The following is a 20,318-nucleotide window of genomic DNA, read 5'->3' as shown; positions in this document are numbered from 1 at the left end:
CAAGTGGAGAGATGCTGTCAGATTCTCTAGATATGTTTAAAAGCGGAGCCCACAGGAGGACTGGATGTGGGTTGAAATATAAAAGAAGTTTTGGTCTGAACAACTAGAAGAGTGGAACTGTAGTTTACAGAGTTTGGGAATGTTGTGTAAGGAGTAGCTCAGTTTTGGACAACTTTAAGTTTGAGATGCCTTTTCGACCTCCAAGTAGAGATGTCAAGTGGCAGTTAGAAATAAAAGTCTGGAGTTCAGTTTGATGATACCTTTGGGAGAATGAATGAGATCAACAAGGGAGTGAGAGCAGACAGAGGAGAGATCCATTTCTGAGCCCTGAGGCACTCCAACATTTAGAGGTCACAGAAATGCAACATTGCTGCAACAAATATTTGAGCATCTGAAAAGGGTAGGCACTGTTCCAGGTGCTGAGGACACATCAGCAGATATGATGTAGGCAGAACCAGTAAAGGGGACTGGGAAGGCATGGCCAGAAAATAATCAATTTTCAGATTTTTGTCCCCCTTCCAATTCCAAGTGTTCTTAATTTCTATGTCCTCATCCCGTCTTGGACAACTGCACTAATATCCTAACCAATCCTCCTCTTGCTTTTTTTTCCTAGCTCTAATCCATTCTATACACTAAAACCAGATTAACTGTCCCCCAAACTCTGCATTTGTGAGATGTGAGTTTACTCCCCATCTCAATAACATGTACCAGTTACCAAGGGGACAGTTTCTGAACTCTTGTTCCTGGCACTAAAGGCCCCCATGGATTTTTGGTATATACTTTGCTTTCTTTCCCACTACTCTATCAAAGTGTATTGTGCTTATTTCCCATTCATAAAATAACTAGTCCAGGGATACTTAGCTAATAAAGGTAGAGACAAAATTTGAACTCAGGAAACTGAATAGGGCCCACCCTGGCTAGGGTTTGTGGAAAGCTTCAAGACCCAACTAGACAAGATGGGATATTTTAACCCCAGCCCTCTCAAACATAGTTGCTTTCGGAGGCTGCCTAGAGGGATAGTTTGACTCTCTCCAGGTTCAGACTAAACATAACCAGGATTCCTTGCTTAAAAATCACCATGGTTTCTGCTATTTCTTAGGATATTTTAAACAGAAAAACAAAAAAAAAATTTAAAAATCACCATGGCGACCCAGAACGATTGGCTAAGCTTTGGCAGATGGTGTCATTCTCAGGCAACAAACTAATCTTAGATACAAGGAAGACACACTGAAAGGCAAACAGGACTGCCCTTAGTCATCCAGCAGATTGGTTAGTTCTGGGCTGTGGTCAAACTAGGCTGGTCTCTGGAAGAAAAGAGGTAAGTGGACTCTCAGGGGCTCTGTTTGAAGCAAGTTAGACACCTGAAATGACTTTAAAACCCACCCTTTTGAAAGTTCTCATTGCAAGTGAAGACAGCCTACAGCGACTCCAATGTTCTCCATACTTTTTTTTTTTTCCAAATCTAAACCAAGCTGACTCCCAAGAGCATGGGTCAACATTCACTCCATTTTCCAGTTTTGCCATCGTGGCGACTGTAATACCTATTGTACACTAGGTACATACATTACTTCTAGTCTTCATAATACTCTGCAAAATGGGGACTGTTATTACTAATATGGAGATGAGGAAACCAAGAGTTGGAAAAACAAGTGACTTGTCAAAGGCCAATTGTTAGTATGTGATGGAGCCAGGAACAAGCCCAGGTCTGTCTGCCTCCCCAGCCTATCCCCCTTCCAACACAAGGCAGACACCACATTTCAGGCCAGATCTCAGGTTCACTGTCTCTGATGTATTAAGAGCAATGGGAACACATTTTGTCAATGCCCAGAGGCTGCAGGAATAGAGGCTGCAAAGCTAATGCCCAGCACCTCACCAGTGCATTAGCAAGGGAGGGGAAGGGCATTGAATTGGGAAGGGGAAAGGAGTTGCAATCCCACCTCCCCACTATACTTCTGTCTTCTGGTCCAATCCTTCCTATGTTTAGCCTGATATTTTATGCTAGTAGACTGCTTAGAGCTTTGAGGGGTTTTGTTTATATGGCTGTGATGTTTGTTTATATGGTCTTTTTTTTATTTGCTTGAGATGTCTGAGGAAGGGCAGAGTGATGGGGAAGGAAACCTCAGTCTAACTGATGACAGGATAAAAGAAATATAAGGAACCTACCACATCTCAATTTTGGTCTCCTGGGCCCTATTGAAAGTAAACAGCTCTCGATTTTGTTTTCTTATTATATACAGTGAGTTTTACATGGGCTGAATCAGAGAAAGGACTGGTTATATAGGATGACAACTATATACAATTCATTCGCCTAGATCAGGGAGGTAAGAAGCAAAAGGTGGAGTGTCTAAAGTGCTATAGGGGAATTATCTTTACCCTTCATTGTAGACTTACAAAGCAGTATCATTATTTCCTTTTTAAGAAGAAGAAAGATAAGGTCTTAGAGTGGTAGAGTGACCTGCCCCAGTCACAGCTAGTAAACAAAGGAGCTGGGATCCAGGTCCAGGCCTCTGGGACCCTGTGAATCCTAGTCTCCCTGGTCTGAGACAGCAAGTCACAGATGTGGGTTGTAGTTCCACCTCTGTCACTAACATTGAGCAAGACACTTGAGTCTTTGGAACCTAGGTGCCTCATATACAAAACAGGGATAAAAAGTGCTGACCTCTTATTCACGGTGAGCACAAAATGAGTTGCTGAATGGGAAATTTTGTTTATATGGCTGTGATATTTGTTTATATGGTCATATTTTTTATTTGCCAATAAATAAATGTAAAGGCTTTGCAACTATAAGGGATTATCATTGCTATTTTTATTATTTGTCCTTTCTGGGCCTGTTTTCTCAACCTTGAAATTAAAGGATGGGACCACGTGATTGCCAAGGTTCTTTTTCTGGCTCTAAAATTCTATCCTTTAAGTCTAAACAGTCCTGGGCTACAAAAACAGCTTGGTTTTACAGGACGCTTCTTTGAGATAATATATAGCAGAATTTTAACAGTGCCAACAGTTAAAGCCTCTTGTGTTTACAAAGGGCTGTGAGCTCCTAATGTTTATATCTTAATATGGAAGAACTCCTTTGGAATGAGGTGAGAAAAAGCTACCTTTTCACATGCTAAGGAGTTTTTATCTATACAATCAAATAAAATCATTCTCTACCTAATCAGGAAGAGAAACACAAAAATGTTATCCTACCAATCCTGCAGCAACCACCTTGATTTGGAAAAACAAAACTGCACCTTTCTCATTTTTTTTAAAGGGCTGCATTTTGTGGTAATTGTCCTGCTCTACTTTATAGGAAATCATCAACACCTTTATCACAAAAGAATTTCTTGAGCCACTAAAAGGCAATTATAAAAAAATCAACCATGTCATCCAGAGCACCATGGTAACAAACATCACCAGGGCATGAAAAAATAGCTGTTAGTCACTAGAATCGAAGCTGGTTGGCAGTTTGGCTTGCTAAGCAACACTGCAAAAATAGCAGAGTAACAACCCATTATCTTGAGGTTTGATTCTGCACGGCTTTGAATCTGGTCCCAGAAAGAACTGTCCCAGGTCCCTATACCAACTCCACATCCTAGCCTCTCAGTCGAAGCCTAATTAATTAATCATATATGCAGCAAGTATTTATTGAAGCTTATTGTATATCAGGCATACGACTCTCAACATGGGTATTTACTTGGTTTCTCAGTTAAATAGAAGCTGTGAGTGAGAAGAACACAGAAATAGTGGTTTTGTAAAGAGAACTGTGGAGCAGGGATTTGAGGAAGGCAGACTTGAAGAGAACTAACAGCTGTCAGCCAGAAGACAGAGAAAAAATTTAAAAGTAGACAGAGAACGGCTTTATAATACAGCATAAAATAACTACATTCTCATGATCATGATCCTGCGTCATCAAGAAAAGATTAAGTTAATTTAGGATCTTTTGTTAAGGAAAACAGGAATGGGTATAAAACATTTTAGAAATACCATCAAAAATGGTTAAAACATAGTTTTGGCATTTGAAGGGAACAAAAATTATGTCTGACAAATCTCTCATCTGCCTAGTTCCCCATTTTGCTGGAAGAAAAGCAACATTATGATAATGGCTTTACCAGCACTTTAAATGCAGCGTCGGCTCCTCCTCCGCCTTTATGTTTCTAGTTTAAACTCCTGCCTCAGCTGGAATGCTCTTTCCCTTCATAATTGCTTATCAGAGTTCCTCTCCTTCCTTCAAGGCCAAACTGAAATTCTACTTTCTCAGAGTTTTCCCAGATCATTCAGGGACTTATTTCTCCCTTCCCTTTTCATCCACAGATGCTTTGGGCTGCCTCTGCCTGTAGCTCAGGCTGCCTTGTACTGTCATTTCTATCAGGGCCCTTCCTCTCTTCATGTTCCTGGCCAGAAGGGTCAACCCACATTCGTGTCCACCTCTACCTGCCAGAGCCCTGGTACTCAGTGCATGTTACTGAACTGAATCGCCCCGACACTCGACAGTCACTGGGGGCAGAGAGAAGGTTGGCTGGTGGAGGTGATGCTTTCCCCAGTGGATATTACACAGCCCAGGGGGCCCAAGTGGAACCCGCTCTGGTCTGCCATCCTCAGGGCCTTTGCATGTCTGCTCCCTTCTCCTGGAGCTCTTCCTCCTCCTCTGATGAACTTCTCACCACCTTTAAGGATTCAGCTCAAATACCACTTGGGGAGGGGGGAGTCTATCTTTACCCATAAGAACACATCTGGGCCCCCTATTATATGCTCTCATAGCTCCCTATACTTTTTCTTCAACTCACTTATCACAGTTTATAATTATTTCTTAGTTAATGTTTCTCTTCCTACTCAACTGCAAGCCCCAGGAGGGCAGGAATGGTGTCTGTCTTATCCATGCTGCATTCCCAGTGCCAAGCACAGGCCTGACATGGAATAATGCCCATTCAATATATGGAGGAAGGGAGAAAAGGGAGGAGGGAAGAAGAATTGGGAAGAATCTCTATTTGGAAAGGAATATATAGCAGAAAATAAAAAGAGAACTGAGAGTTGTTATTGAAGGTCCAGGGATCCCCAAATGTGGGCCTAGAGGTACACCAGTTTAGAAGAACACTAGGAAAACCCACAGACCCTCTTCTGAGACACCTGAAAGCTTTAAGGGAGCCAGAAACACAACCAAATATATCTGGTGGTTAAAAACGGAACAGATGAGCTATGACATTCTTCAAATAAAAGAGACATTATGAAAGATAATAAAAAGAAATGGTATTTAACTGCAGCCTGTGGGATTTAGATTAGATAAAAAGATAGTCTGACTATGAAGGCTGGTATGGCCTGGAAAAGATAACTAAATCCAAAAAAGTTAAGGGCAAATTGGGTTCCCTCTCAGGTTTTTAGTGCCCTTTCCCGCTCGGATTCTATTGTTACCCGGCATTTCTTTTGCTAGGCTGAAAAAAAAAAAAAAGAAAATGAATATTGTGTAACATTGTAACAATCATAATGAAAATGTTTAAAGAAGGCCGGGCATGGTGGCTCACGCCTGTAATCCTACCTCTGTGGGAGGCCGAGGCGGGCGGATTGTTTGAGCTCAGGAGTTCGAAACCAGCCTGAGCAAGAGCAAGACCCCATCTCTACTAAAAATAGAAATAAATTAATTGGACAACTAAAAATATATAGAAAAAATTAGCCGGGCATGGTGGCGCATGCCTGTAGTCCCAGCTACTTGGGAGGCTGAGGCAGAAGGATCGCTTTAGCCCAGGAGTTTGAGGTTGCTGTGAGCTAGGCTGACGCCACGGTACTCACTCTAGCCCGGGCAAAAGAGCGAGACTCTGTCTCAAAAAAAAAAAAAAAAAAAAAAAAAGAAAATGTTTAAAGAAAAAAAAATAAACCTACAATTTTACCATCTTACATAATTAATTATTTCACTTTTCCTTGTTTTCTTTTACTCTTTCTCCCTGTACATGAAGAATTATGCTTTGCTTACTATGTGCTCTATTATTTAGAAGGTAAACATTCTAATTTTTGCTAATTATTACTTAAAACATTTTAAAGAACATTACATCTAATTATATCAGTGAAATGTAACTTTGAAAGAAAACAACTTTTTCTTTTAAGGAAGACAAAGAATATAGCACCAATGTTTTGGCAGGTTTTTATAGAATTAATCAGTGGAACGCTTATTCTTCCTGGTAAAATATCTCATCCTGTTAATCATTGTCTTAGTAGTGAGGGAGGGAGACTGGAGGGACAGTGGTGCCATTAATTAGGACAGAGACCCACAAAGAGGAAGAGGAGAGATTTGCTGTGGTCAGTGGAATAATACTAATTATTCTGTACTTAGGGTTAACCTTACTCAAACATAGAAATACAGAATTAGCTATTTAACGCCATTTATCCAGGAAATGTTTACCCATCCCCTAGCCATTCTGGCCACTGTGCTTGTCCTGAGAATACAAAGTAAATAAGATTCACTCTCTGCCCTCAAGGAACTCACAGTCCAGCGAGAGAAATACTGTTTCCTTTTGGAAAGCTAGCACACTAGCTGGAAAGACCATTTTCCTTTGCCCTACTCCTAAAGACCTGCAACTCATAAGAAGTATAGAGATAAAATCTCATATGGACAAAGAGCTTTGGAGTTACATGACCTGGGCCCTGAATTTGGGCCTTGCAATATACTATTAATAGCTGAATGATGATCTTAGATCAAATAACTTAGGGCTGTCACCTGTAACTACAGAGTTGTTCTAAAGATTGGATAAGAAAAGGTATGTAGAAATTTTCTGTAAAGTGCAATATACATATTAGCAATTATTATAATTATTACAAATCTAACCTGCAAAAACCAGACGTGAATCAGCCAGACGTGAATCAGTCAAAGGTGAAAAGGCCACCTTGGAATTCTGTTGGTGGCAAGAATTCCAGGATGAAGGAAAAAACAAGACTGGTGTAACAGAGAAAAAAGAACAGGGTTTCGGATCCTACAGACCTAGTTCAAATCACCATTCAGTCAGTTATTAGCTATGGAAAGTTCAGCAAGTGATGTTATCTATCTGAGCTTTAGTTTCTTCATCTGTAAAACTGAGTTAATAATACCTACCCAGGAAGGGTTGTTTTGAATATGTAAAGGGTTTGGCGTGGTGCCTGGCAGAGTTGTTGCTCAATTAATGGTAACTGTGCTCTTATTAATATTATCATTTTCCTCTTCTGCCTCCTAAGGGATTTGTTTAGGTGGTTAAGTTACTTGAGATACAAGGAAGTGAGGGAAATGGAAGAGCTAGTAAAGACTTACTTAAAAAGTTATTTTTAAAGGTAAAGAAAAGCAGCTCAACTCAGCTTTCCTCTCCTAACCTATAGCACAAAAATATCTCTTATAGAAACTGATCACTGCATTATGAGAGCTGGAGCCTGAGAATAGCCACTTTGTTAATTATTCCTTGTATTCTAGGTAGATCTACCAATTACTATTAATAAGGGTTCTCTAAAAGAAAAGTTTCTCAAACTTTAACGTACACATGAGCCACCTGGGACTTGTTAAAAGGCAGATTTTCATTTAGTGGATTCAGGGGGAGACATTTCTAATAAGCTCCCAGGTGAAACTCATGCTGCTGGCTCATGGACCACACTTTGAGGAAGCAGCAAGGCTCTGACATATCTTCCTTGGCATAGTGTTCACTGTAATGGCCTGCTTCTCCTTAATGATCTACCTAACTGCAAACTAACTATTAATAGAACACTAAGCAAGCTTTTTTTCAGACCAGACTTAGAAATTTTGTACAATGACTTGTTTCAAAAGGTCAGTATCAACTTTTTTGAACTATGTACAAGGCACTGTGCAAGGTGCTACGATAAAAAAGGTTAACGACACAATTTCTACTTCTAAAGCCTATTCTTATTCTAACACTATATGCCCTCTAGACTATTAACCTCCTGAGGACAGTCTTGCCTCCCCTGTTGCCTAAGGCTGTATAGATAACAAATATAATGAATGAATGGGTTCACAGGAGTTTCATTAAAAATGTCTTCTGGCAACGCAGGACAATGAGACACTATTTTTTTTTTTTTTTTTTGGATAGGGTTTTGCTCTGTTGCCCAGGCTGGAGTGCAGTGTGGCACGATCACAGCTCACCGCAGCCTCAAACTCCTGTGCTCAAGTGATCCTCCCACTTCAGCCTCCTGAGTAGCTGGGACTACAGGCACACACCACCACACCTGGCAAACTTTTTAAATTTTTTGTAGATGAGGTCTCACTATGTTGCCCAGGCTGATCTTGCTGGCCTCAAGCAATCCTCCCACCTCAGGCTCCTGAAGTGCTGGGATTAGATGCATGAGTTCACTGTGCCCAGTGGAGACACTATCTTAACTATCACCTGTAAGAGGTGATTGAGTTAAAATGAGGCTATTAGAGTGGGCCCTAATCCAATCTGACTGATGTCCCTATAAGAAGAGAGAATTTGGACACATGAGGAGGCACCAGGGATGCACATACACAGAGGAGATACCATGTCTACAAGCCAAGGAGAGGGGCTTCAGAAGAAACCAAACCTGCCAGACACCTTGATCTTGGATTACTAGCCTCCAGAACTGTGACAAAATAAAATTTTGCTGTTTCAGCCACTTGGCGGTATTTTGTTATGGCAGCTGTTGCAAACTAACACAGATTTTTCACACCTTTTATGCCCAGATCCAAGACCCTACTTCTGTAGGATACACAAAGTATAAGCATAATTCTAAGAGAGGATGAATGAACCTCAAAGTGAAGTGAGACCTATTAATGCAAGGATTAAGGGGCAATAGAAGAGGGTAAAACAGCAGCCCAGATTGGGCTAAAACAGCTGCCAGATACACATTTCTCTCCCCTTCTCATAATACCAACACAAAATATGGAGCTGTTCTCTCCCCAAATCTGAAACTGAACGTAGCTTTTTTAGACGTTTTCCCCCTTCTTGGGCCACATTTTAATATTTAACATGATTTTAAAATATTGTGGCAGGAGGAAGATCCCAGATTTCTCTCTGTATTCAACATCCTAAAGACTGCTTGTGATGATAGGTCATGAGACTGAATTTTTGACAAATAAGAAAACGTCTACAAAATGCACAAATTAGAGTCCTGCTAGCCACAGGGAAACTACATTTGAAGCCTAATTCTAAAGTAAGGGAATTGGTTTTTTTAATTTTGTTTTTTGTTTTTAATAACATGTCAACTGATATGTACAGATGGGTGCCTCTTTTAAAATAATCATTATGGAAAGTCCTATCCTTATTCTATCATGTCATTATTATCTAATTATGTCGAGTTCCTTTTAGGGTTTGTGAGATAGTCTTTTGAGCGCTCTCAATGTTGACTCTTGAAAACAGATTTGATTTTCAATACGAATCTGGTGAATTAGGGGAGCAGTTAAACTGTGTAATGCCAAGAGGATTGACTCTAAAATATCTAGTTTGGCTTTTCTTGAGTGAATTTGTACTCAACCCCAGAAGGCAGTTTCCAAAAACAAACTCCAGACATGAAGTAAACATGTTATAGGCATGACATCACATTTGAGGGTGGGAGGGGGGATGGTGACTGCACTGAAGGGAACCCCACTCATTTGGATATGCAAGTTTTCTAGGGTCTTGTCTCCCCAGAATATTTCCTCAGGTCCAGATCTACCCTATTTCACAGGACAAGTTCCCAGGAGTACAAGGACTGCACTGCCTTAGTCAACTTTTAATTCCCAACTAGGGTACTTAATGTATATTGAATGAATAACTGATGGGAAGTTAAATATGGGATTAGAATGTCTAACAGGCTCACTTCATGTAAATTGAAGGGTAGAACTTGGAGGCTCTGGAGATACAAATTTCTCCTCCATGTGAGGAACACTTTGTCAGCAGCTGGAGCTGTCCAGCAATGGAGTTAGTTTGCTCTGGAAAATAGTGAGCTTCTAGCGCTGGGAGTTTAAAGCAAAGGTTGCTTGTTATGAGAATCTGTAGAGGTGCCCTCTATAATGGGTGAGGAGCTATGCACTGACCTCTAAGGGCTATCCCACAGTCCAGCCTACACAACACCTGGCATTTGGTAGGTCCTGGAAAACACTCAGGGAATGGAATGAGTGAGGAGTATGGTGCATCTTGTGAGCCAAGCAAAGGGGAAGAGCCCTGGGGCTCAGTCAGCTGCGAGGAAAGTAGAGAGAAGTGACGTGAAAATATCCAGGAAGCCAAGAGGTAGAGTCTTACTTGAAGTTTTGGTACCATAGGACAGAAATTTCTTTGGGTACCTAAAGCCTCACATGGTTATGAAAGGATGATACCTTTGAAGGGGATAAGAGTTGGGGGAGGAGACAGACCACTGCTCACCCTTCTTAAACTCTTCCAGCACCGTGTCCAGCCGGGTATCATTGAAGACGCAGTGCAGGGGCCGGTTGTAGAAGCGGGTGACGGTGAGGAGCGGGGTGCAGTCGTCGGGGTCCACGAAAGCCAAGTCCTTGACAAACAAAATGTCCACAATGTTGTGCCGCTGGTCGCCCTCGTACACTGGGATGCGAGTGTAGCCGCTGCGCAGGATCTCAGAGACTGTGGCGAAGTCGAGCACCGCGTCCGAGCGCAGCATGAAGCAGTCTCCGAGGGGGGTCAGCACCTCCTCCACCACCTTGGTGCGCAGCTCCAGGGCGCCCTGTATAATGTTGAGCTCTTCCTTCACGAGGTCGCTGTAGGGGTCTGCGGCCCGCAGCGTCTCCAGCAGCTTCTCCCTCGTGTAGAAGGTGCTGATCTCCTGGCGCAGCGCCCAATCCAGCAGGCGGCCCAGAGGGTAGCACACGGGGAAGGCGGCCACCATCAGAAGCCGGGTCAGGCACACGCTGTGCGAGGCGATGGCCAGCCCGTGCCGCGAACACACAGAGTAGGGGCAGATTTCAGCGCCCAGGAACACGGCGCCGGTGCACACGAGCGCCGGCAGCCACGGGAAGTGAATCCCCACCTCGCTGTAGTCTTCCTCTGTGCCTCCGACGCCCGGCGGCAGCGAGGCATACAGCCAGCCCGCCAGGGCCGCGTTGGCTCCGGCTTGGCCCAGGAGCAGGGTGCAGAGCAGATGGGTCCCCCTGCCGCGCACGGCCTGCACGCGGCGCGCCTGCTCCTGCTCGGCTGCCGAGCCGCTGTTCCGCAGCACCCGTAACTCCACCGGGTCCAGCGAGAGCAGGCTCAGGCGCAGGCCGCTGAACAGGGCGGACAGGGCGAGGAGGAGGAGCGCCCCGAGCGCCCGCAGCCAAGCGGGGGCCAGCAAGTCCCCGCCAGGGCCGTAGAGCCGCGGGCGGACGCGCAGCAGGAAGCCGCCGGCGGCGCCGTGGTGGTGCCAAGCGCGCCCATCCCAGGCGCACAGCGAGAAGAGCTTCCCGCCACCGCCCGCGCCGCTCCGCTCCGCTTCTCCCTTGCGCAGCTCCCGCACCCGCACCTGGACCAGGGCTGAGCCCGCCACGCCCCCGGGGCGCAGAGGCCCCAGGACCTCCACGTCCGATGCCCAGTCGCTCTGCTCACGGCAGCGCTGAGGTCCCGGGGGCCGCGTGGGTACCGCACTGGGCTCCACGCCGCTGCCGCCTGGGGGCTCCTCAATAAACACTAGCCGCGGAGCCGAGTCGCCCGTGCCGTTCTCCCCCGGGGAGAGGGTGGGTGCGGGCACCCGCGCGGCCGGCGCCTCAGGTCCGGGCTGGAAATAGACGCGCAGGAGGAAGCTGGTGCCTTCGGCCGCACGCAGGGTGCCCCCCTCCAGGGACACGCGGCCTCCAGCGGTGTCCTCGGGCCGCAGGCCTAGCAGCCAAGCGGCGGCAGCCGGGGGCCGAGGAGAAAGAGAAAAGAAGAGCAGGAGCATAGCGCCCTGGCTGCAGCAGTCCCGGAGCCTGACACCCACCGCTGCTGCTGCTGCCGCCGCCGCCGCCGCCATCCTGCACCCGGCGCGGCTGCACGTGATACTGCAGAAAGCCGAGCAAGAGCTGGAGGGAGGAGGAGCCGGAGCCAGGAACCCGGCCCCAGGCAGGTCACCACGTGTATGCCCCCGGCGCGCGTGGGCTGGAGGCGGTGGGGATTCAGACCTTGCCTGGGCTGGGGGCCCCTGCTGGGGGTTGGAGATGACCACGCATCATGGCACAGTGTGTAGCCGGTACACACTTCGGTATATCTGAGCTGCAGCCTGGGGAAGGCTTGGCTTGGAGATGGCCTCCTACTTCAGCAGTAAGGCGCCTCTCCGCGAACTCCTACCCGGCAGTAATTCCCTGCCGCCCCACTACTTCCCCAGTTCTTCCCCATTGGTCCGGAAAATTTCCCAGCTGTATGCTTCTACTCCTGCCACTTGCATTCCCCCTTCTGGCCAAAACGTATTCTGGAGGCAAGTCTTGAATCTGAAAACTTGTAGTGTTTGGTGTCAACTCCAGCTGACCTTTTCACATTATAAAAATTTCCAAATTATTTAAGTTCAATTTCTTAAGATCCGGATGTCCATAAATAAGAAACAGTTGAAATAAATCATGACATGATTATGCAATGGGATATTATGCGGCAAGAAAAAAGAATGAGGTGGATCCATTGTATGTGTGATATGGAAAAATCTAAGTAATTGTAGAAAAATAGCAAGGTGCAGAATAGCATGTATAATATTCTACCATTTACGTTAAAAGTACTTTTGTATAAATTTGTATATATACACACACATGTGCATTTTAAAACGCAGAAGACACACAAAAAACTTGTTTACCTCTGGGAAGCAGGATTAGAGTCTGGAAGTTTGGTCGAGACTTTTAAAAAATTTTAGATTAACAGGAAGTTGCAAAGATAATACAGAGAGATCCCCATAGCCTTCATTTAGTTTCCCCCAATGATTACATCCTAACTATAGTACAATATGAAAAGCAGGAAATTGAGATTGGTACAATGTGTGTGCATAGTTTTATGTCATTTTATCACATGTGGATTTATGTAACCATCACTGCAATCAAAATACAGATCTATTCTATCACCACAAAGATCTGGGAGATTTTTTTTTACTGAATTCCATTTATTGTTTGAATTTACCATGGGCCTATATTAACATTATTTTTATTTTATGCATCTGTTTTTAAAAATTATATAGTAAAATTCACTTTTTGGTAGACTGTTCTATGAGTTTTGACAAATGCATATACTTGTAACCATCACAATTAAAAATAGTTCCATCATCCCCTCTCCATTCTCTTACTATCCTGCTGTAGCCAACTCCTCCCTCCATCCCATCCTCTGCAAATTACTGATCTGTTCTTCCCTATAGTTTTCTTTTCCTGAATGTCATATAAATGGAATAATAAAGTAAGTAGGCTTTTTGGATCTTGCTTCCCTTACTAAGTTAGCGTATGTATTTAAGATTTATCTGTGTTTTGTGTTTATCAGTAGTTCAACCCTTTGGGTTCAGCCATCTGAGTAGCATTCCGTTATATGGATGTATCACAATTTGTTTATTCATTTATCAGTTAAAGAACATTTGAGTTATTTCCAGCTTTTATCAATATACTAAAGTAGCTATAATCAGTTATATGAAGGTCTTTGTGAGAACGTAAGTTTTTATTTCTCTTGAGTAAAATATAAAAGTAATAATAATTTCACATATTACCTTTGGCACCTGTGACTAATGTAAAAAATCATTGCTATGTGTGAAATCTTATTTTCTATGGCATTTGTGAGACCCCAAAGACACTGGCCAACAAAGGCTTGCAAAGGATAAAGCCTAATAAAAAATGATCCCAGCTAAAAGTTACCTTCTTTTCATAACAAACTCTTATGACCTGGAGTGGAAATAGCTTCTTCCTGGTTTGGGATTAGATAGGTCTTAGTAAGGTAGGCTGCTGGTCACATTCTTACCTGGGTTGCCTTTCACATTCTGCAGGGTGTGTGAAACAACCTGCCATTGCCTTAGAATATGCTAGACCTTGTCCATTGCAATAAGAAACAGAGGGAGGTTTAATCTGAAGAGGGAACATTGAAGCATTTATTGGAAGTATAGGGGAAAGAGAGAATTGGGGTCAACCATATGATAGTTTTTCTTAAGTGTTGGCAAAAAAGTTCTCATTCTCTCTGGACACTTCGACTTTTCTCCCTTCCCAACCTAAACCCCTCAGCACAAAGATACCTGTTATCCTAAGGATTCTCCTACCTCTTGTAGGCCACAGAACTTTATCATCATTACAATACCACCTAATGCCTTTATCAAGCTTTAGACTTACAAAGGAATTTTGCATTTATTATTTCATACACTCAAGAGCTCGATATAATTTCACCCATTTTATAGATCAGATTACATGACTAGTAGAACTTCTTTGTATTCTAGGTTGATGCTCCCTCTACCTGGTAGAACTGACCAAAATAAACCTTTCAAAAATATTAGAGCAGGAATTTAGAAACTTAAATTTCTTATTATAAAGTATTACATACTTATTAAAAATAAATTTTAATGCTAAAAAACAAAATAAAAATAAACTGTGACCCCACCAACCAGAGATAAACACTGCCAATATTTTGGCATACTCCTTTTTTATTTTCTACATGGATAAATAATTGAGAAATACAAACACATATAGTGTGTGTTCTCCATATATTTATATATTTTATAATTGAATAGATATTGTATATAATTCTAATCTTCTGTCACTTAACATACCAAGAGCTTTTTCTCCAATATAATAAAAATTCTTTAATAAAAATAATTTAAATAATTATTATATGTTATATATATGTATTATATGTTTTTTTGAGAAAGAGAACTATAAGAATGATCCTATTTCCAATTGCATCAGCTCTATTATTAACAAGTGCTAGGCTTGGGGAAATCAATTCACTTTTCTGGGCCCATTTCCTCATTTGTGAAATGCAAGACAGTTTTAAGGTCCTTACCCTTTGATGAGTCAGTGAGTAGAGGCTAATGTACACTGGATGAAGATAATCTAGAGAGACTGAGTACTTTTCCTTTTACTGGCAGGAGGTTCTGGAAAAGTACTGGGGTTTCCAGAGCTCTGCTGTAACTGAAAGGATTCCTGGGGACAGGTTCAGACAGTGTGGTTGTCATAAGGAAAAGCTGCCAAAAATAGCTCTCCAGAATCTGAATGTTCACTGTCTTCCTAGCTTACAAGATGGGCACTTCGTCACTTTTCAGAGATGGAGGAAATATTAACAATGCTTGCCTCTAATATCATAACTATGCTATTTAAGAATGTACATGTTAAATGTTTTTATTTTATTTCTTGTTCATCTATTCCATAAATATATGTTAATCAATGGAGTGTCAGGCTCTGTGCTGGATATTGGGCATATCTGACACTATCCTTGCTGTCTTGGAGCTTAGATTCTACTGAGGAAGACAGACATGAAGCAGAAATTGCTTCCCTATCTAATTAATTAATTATTCCTATGAGGGAGATGTTCAAAATGCCAGGAAGGTGGTTACACTTAGGGACTCATCTAGAGAGGAAGGCCTGGGAATACTGTCTCTAAAAATGGAAATGTTATGAAAATGGAAGAATTTATACACTAGGAAGAACATGAAAAATTCTATATTTTGTCTTCTATTCCTTTTTATGCTACTTTTAAAACTATGACAATGTATTAGTAATATTCCTAGTAATATAATCTGTTAACGTTTACTGATTGTTTATTATGTATCAAGTACATTATTCCTTTCAATCATCACAATAGATGAGAAAATTGAGGCTCTGATTGAGTGACTTTGTTAAAGTCACCTGATTAATGGGTAGTGGAGCCCAATTGGATGTAAAGTCTGAGTCCAGAGCCTACAGTTTAAAAAGTTAGGAAAATAATAATACCAGGTAACCCTTACAGAAGGCTTATTATGTATTAGGCATAAGTTAACTCGTTTAATTCTTGTAAGAACCTTTGGAAGTAGGTATTATCATTTCCATTTTACATGAGAAAGCTGAGCTACAGAAAGATTAAGTACATTGGTGGCCAAGATTATACAACTGATGGCTGAAACACTGCTAGTACACCCCACTATTTTATATAACACTACATTAAAGCTATCTGTTGTACTTTCGTTCTTTTACATACATCATTTTACATAGTTGCACTTACAATGTTCCTACAATTGAGGTATTCTGTTTCTTTTTATCTATCATTATAGCATAAATATTTTCCCACATTAAAGCCATAAACATGTTTTTCTTTTTTCCTTCCCTCCCCTGACCCTCAGTTGTTGGTGATGGTAATGGTGTTTATTTGTTGGTTTTACTACAGGCACAGAGGATTGTTAATCATCTTCATCAGTTGATAGTTGATGGTACACTATCATCATGGACTGAAAGGCCTCCCTCATCCCATCCTATTCCCCATTCCCATCCCCTCTCCCTTCAGACAGCCACTCCAATATTGCTATGTCCTTAAATATGTATGTATTATAAAATACTTAGTATTGGTTTATGTGTGTGTTTTTCTTTTATTGATATATAATTCACATACCATAAAATTTACTCTTTTAAAATATACAATTCAGTGATTTTTAGTATATTCACAAAGTTGTGCAACAATATCTAATTCCAGAACATTTCATCACTCCTAAAAGAAACCCTGTACCCATTAACATTCACTTCCCATTCCCTGCCGTATGCCTCTAGCAACCACTAATCTATAATCTACTATTGCGTATGTGTTTTTAACTTTCATAAAACATGCTATAGAACTTGTCCTGTTTCTTAGATTTTCACACAACACGATGTTTATAAGATCTGTTCATGTTGCCAGGTTTGGTGTTTCTAAAATGCTGCATGATATTTCATATTTCATAGCCTGAATATTATTTTTACCCATTCCCTCAGAGATGAACACTTAGATTACCATCAACTTCCCTCCACTACAAACAGAGCCACAGTGAAATCCTTCACCATGACTGCATTGGACCTGTGAGACAATTCCTGATATACCTGCTGTGGGACTATTGGGTCATAGTACATGTACTCACTCAGAACTGCCAGATTTCTCTCCACCAGTACTGCCTAAGGTTTCCTGTTTTCCTATATCCTAGCCCACACTTGGTATATTCATTTTCCAATTTGGCTAACATGGTGGGTGTAAAGTGCTATCTCATTGTTTAAATTTGAATATCTCTGATTCCTAGCAATTTTGTGGCTCTGTTCATATATTCGTTAAACTTTCAGGTGTGAAATTGGGGGCTAAAGTTTTGGGATGGCATTTAAGATACATCTGCTCTCTTTTACAGGACATTCCACGTTCAACAGTGCTTCATATCTGAAAACATGAGCCCATGGTTTACTCTGCTTGAATATCTGGTCCCAACTCAGAAAGAAACCTGGACATAGAACTTCCATCCCATGGTCTAGAGTTGGTTGCTTCTAAACCTGCCAGTGGAGCAGGTGTAAGGTAGCCTGGACTTGGAAAAGCTCACAACAATTAATCATGTGGACAGCATTTTTGAGATACAGGTGTTTATATTATCAGTTAACAAGAGAAGCTCCTGCCTAGGGTAGGGAGGTGTTTTTGTTTCTGTTTTCCGAAAAAGGTCAAGAGGTTGTTTACTGAGAGAATGATTAATCCCCAGCATCTAGGCAGTCATAAAGTCAATCCCACTTGGGCCACCAGATAATCAATTTATTCAACACCTGAAACAAGCAATCCAGTGCAGGGTACTAGACTAGGTCACAGAGAGCTGGAAGCAGAGGTGATAACCTCTAGCCAAACAGAAAACAATAATGAAGATGTTTTGTTTACTGAGAGGAGATGAAAAAGTTGAAAGTTGTTCATATGTGATTGGCCTGACTGTTTTCAGAATAATTGAGTTCTCAGATGGGTGGGGGAGAAAAGTCAGTCTGATTAAGATAATCTTTAAGGCAGTTAAACATTTATTCTTTTCCTTTATAGAGCAATGATTATGATTCTCAAATTTTACTGTGCAAAAAATTAATATAAATCACCTCGGGAGTTTTTTGTTTGTTTAGCTTTGTTTTTTTGCAGATTCTAAAAGAATACACAGAAGCCAGGTGAAGTGACTGGTGCCTGTAATCCCAGCTACTTAGGGAGGTTGAGGTGGGAGGATTGCTTGCAGTCAGGAATTCAAGACCAGCCTGGGCAACATAGCAAGACTTCATTTCTAAAAAATTAAAATTCAAAAAAATAAATATACAGAAAACTGGTAACAGTGGTTGCCCCTCTGAAAAGAAACTGGTAGCTAGGGAACAGGGATAGGAGAGAGACTTTAGCCTTTTGACCTTCTAAATTTTGTACAATTAACATACATTTCTCATTCAAAAATAATTAACATTTAATTTTTAAATGCATATTCTTACATTTCAAAATAGCTAGGAGAGAATAATTTGAATGTTTCTAGCACAGAGAAAAAATAATTTAAGGGGATGGATAGTCCAAGTACACTGATTTGATCTTTACAAATTATATTAATGTATTAAATTTATCACATATACCCTGAAGCTATGTACACCTATTACGCATCAGTAAAATAAATAAATAAATGATTAAAATGCACATTCCTATCTCCATGTCCAGTCTGTGTTTCTGGACTAGGACTCAAGAATCTACATTTTTTTTTGAGACAGAGTCTGGCTCTGTTGCCCTGGCTAGAGTGCCGTGGCGTCAGCCTAGCTCACAGCAACCTCAAACTCCTGGCCTCAAGCGATCCTCCTGCCTCAGCCTCCCAAGTAGCTGGGACTACAGGCATGCGCCACCATGCCCGGCTAATTTTTTCTATACATATATTTTTAGTTGTCCAGATAATTTCTTTCTATTTTTAGTAGAGACGGGGTCTCGCTCTTGCTCAGGCTGGTCTCGAACTCCTGACCTTGAGCGATCCACCCACCTCGGCCTCCCAGAGTGCTAGGATTACAGGCGTGAGCCACCGCGCCCGGCCTAAGAATCTGCATTTTAATAAGCAATCTCATGTGATTTCAGTACAGCTGATGTTGGCTCACTCTTTGAGAAACAATGACATACAACTGTGGTTCTTAACCTTTTTTGGGTTTCCACACTCCCATGAGATTCTAATCAAAGCTATGGGCATTTTCATTAGAAAACTGCATATCTACTCAAGGAGATAACAATGTGAATACAATTGCAAGGGGTTCTGGGAACTCCAGGGTATCATGTTTGTAATCAGGGGGACCCCTGAGATGGAAGTTTTATTCATGACAAGGAGTTTTGTGGGGTTTTTTGTTTGTTTATTTTTTGAGAGAGTGTTTCAGGGAATTGAGAACAGTTTTAAGAGAGAAAGAGTGTATGTAAGAAAAAAGCAGAGGTGAATTCTCCTTTTGATGAAGGGGTTCTTTCTCCATTTCTAGAACGAGTACCTAGCTAATAAGGGAGCAGAAGATGAGTCCCTCAGCAATTCCCTTCTAGCTACATCCTGTCCACAACCATGTTAATGAAATTTTCAGATGACCCTAAAAGACGACATGTTGCAAACACCAGGAAAGCCAAAGAAATTATATAAAACATTAACAATATGGCAAAGAGAATGACACTCAACTTGTAAAAACTCCAAGTAGAGGCATCTGGGGAAAAGTAATTGGAAAGAAAATTTTTCATGGGGAGGGTGACACCTGGAAAATAGTAATAGCTGTAAGAGGCCCAAGGGTGATGCTAAATGGCAAATTAGATACATGTCAGCTGTATAATATTGTGAGAAAAATATGACACTGGCCTTGTGTCATAAAGCAGGGAGATAATGGCTCTTTCTGTTTGGCCCTAGTGAGATAGCACCTGGGATGCTGTTTTTAGTTTTGGACACTTCATTAACAGAAAATTGTTGATTAACATTTGGGAATTTGGAGGTAAGAAACAAAAACAATCAAAAGCGTTTATTTGATGGGACTCAACCATTCAAAACCACTGGCACAAAGGGAAAAAGAAATAATGAAACTCTTTACTTAGAATGTGTTCCTGAGAAATCAACAAAATCAAAGGTCTCTTCATTTCAATTTCAGCATAGAACCACTGATTGTTGGAGCTGGGAAAGACTTTGGAGATGAATTTTCATGACCTTTAAGTTCCTGAATAGTGCTTACGTTTTGTTAGCTGGGTAGGTTGCTCTTCCACAGAGATCTAGAAAGGGTCTTATTCAAACATAGGCCTGATAATATTATTTACCTGCTTAAAACCCTTCAATGGCTTCCCATGGTATTTACAATAAATCGAGCCTCTTAACAGGGTACACACAGTCCTGCTGAATCTGGCCTTTGCTTAAACCTTGGCTTTAGCTGCTACCAGTCTCCCCTGAGCTCACCAAACTTCAGCCACATTGCCTCCCTACTGTTTATAGAACTCTCCAAACTCATTCCAACCTGATGGTCTTTGCATTTGCAGTTTATTCCTCCAGCTCCTTGCATTGTT

At 41.7% G+C, this 20,318-nt stretch overlaps 1 protein-coding gene across 1 annotated transcript in view; it reads right to left on the bottom strand.

Moving 5' to 3' along the window:
* CNNM1 (cyclin and CBS domain divalent metal cation transport mediator 1) overlaps positions 1–11,799 on the bottom strand; it is a 50,964-nt gene extending 39,165 nt beyond the window's left edge. The window contains exon 1 of the mRNA XM_012661703.1: positions 10,296–11,799. Coding sequence (XP_012517157.1) covers positions 10,296–11,799 — 1,504 coding nt within the window. The remainder of the gene's footprint in view (positions 1–10,295) is intronic.
* Positions 11,800–20,318: the final 8,519 nt, after the last annotated feature.

Source organism: Propithecus coquereli, unplaced genomic scaffold, assembly GCF_000956105.1.
Source record: "Propithecus coquereli isolate 6110/MARCELLA unplaced genomic scaffold, Pcoq_1.0 Scaffold73, whole genome shotgun sequence".
In the NCBI taxonomy this organism is placed as follows: Eukaryota; Metazoa; Chordata; class Mammalia; order Primates; family Indriidae; genus Propithecus; species Propithecus coquereli.
Note: the sequence above shows the minus strand (reverse complement) of the source record. Positions and strands in the feature narration are given on the sequence as shown.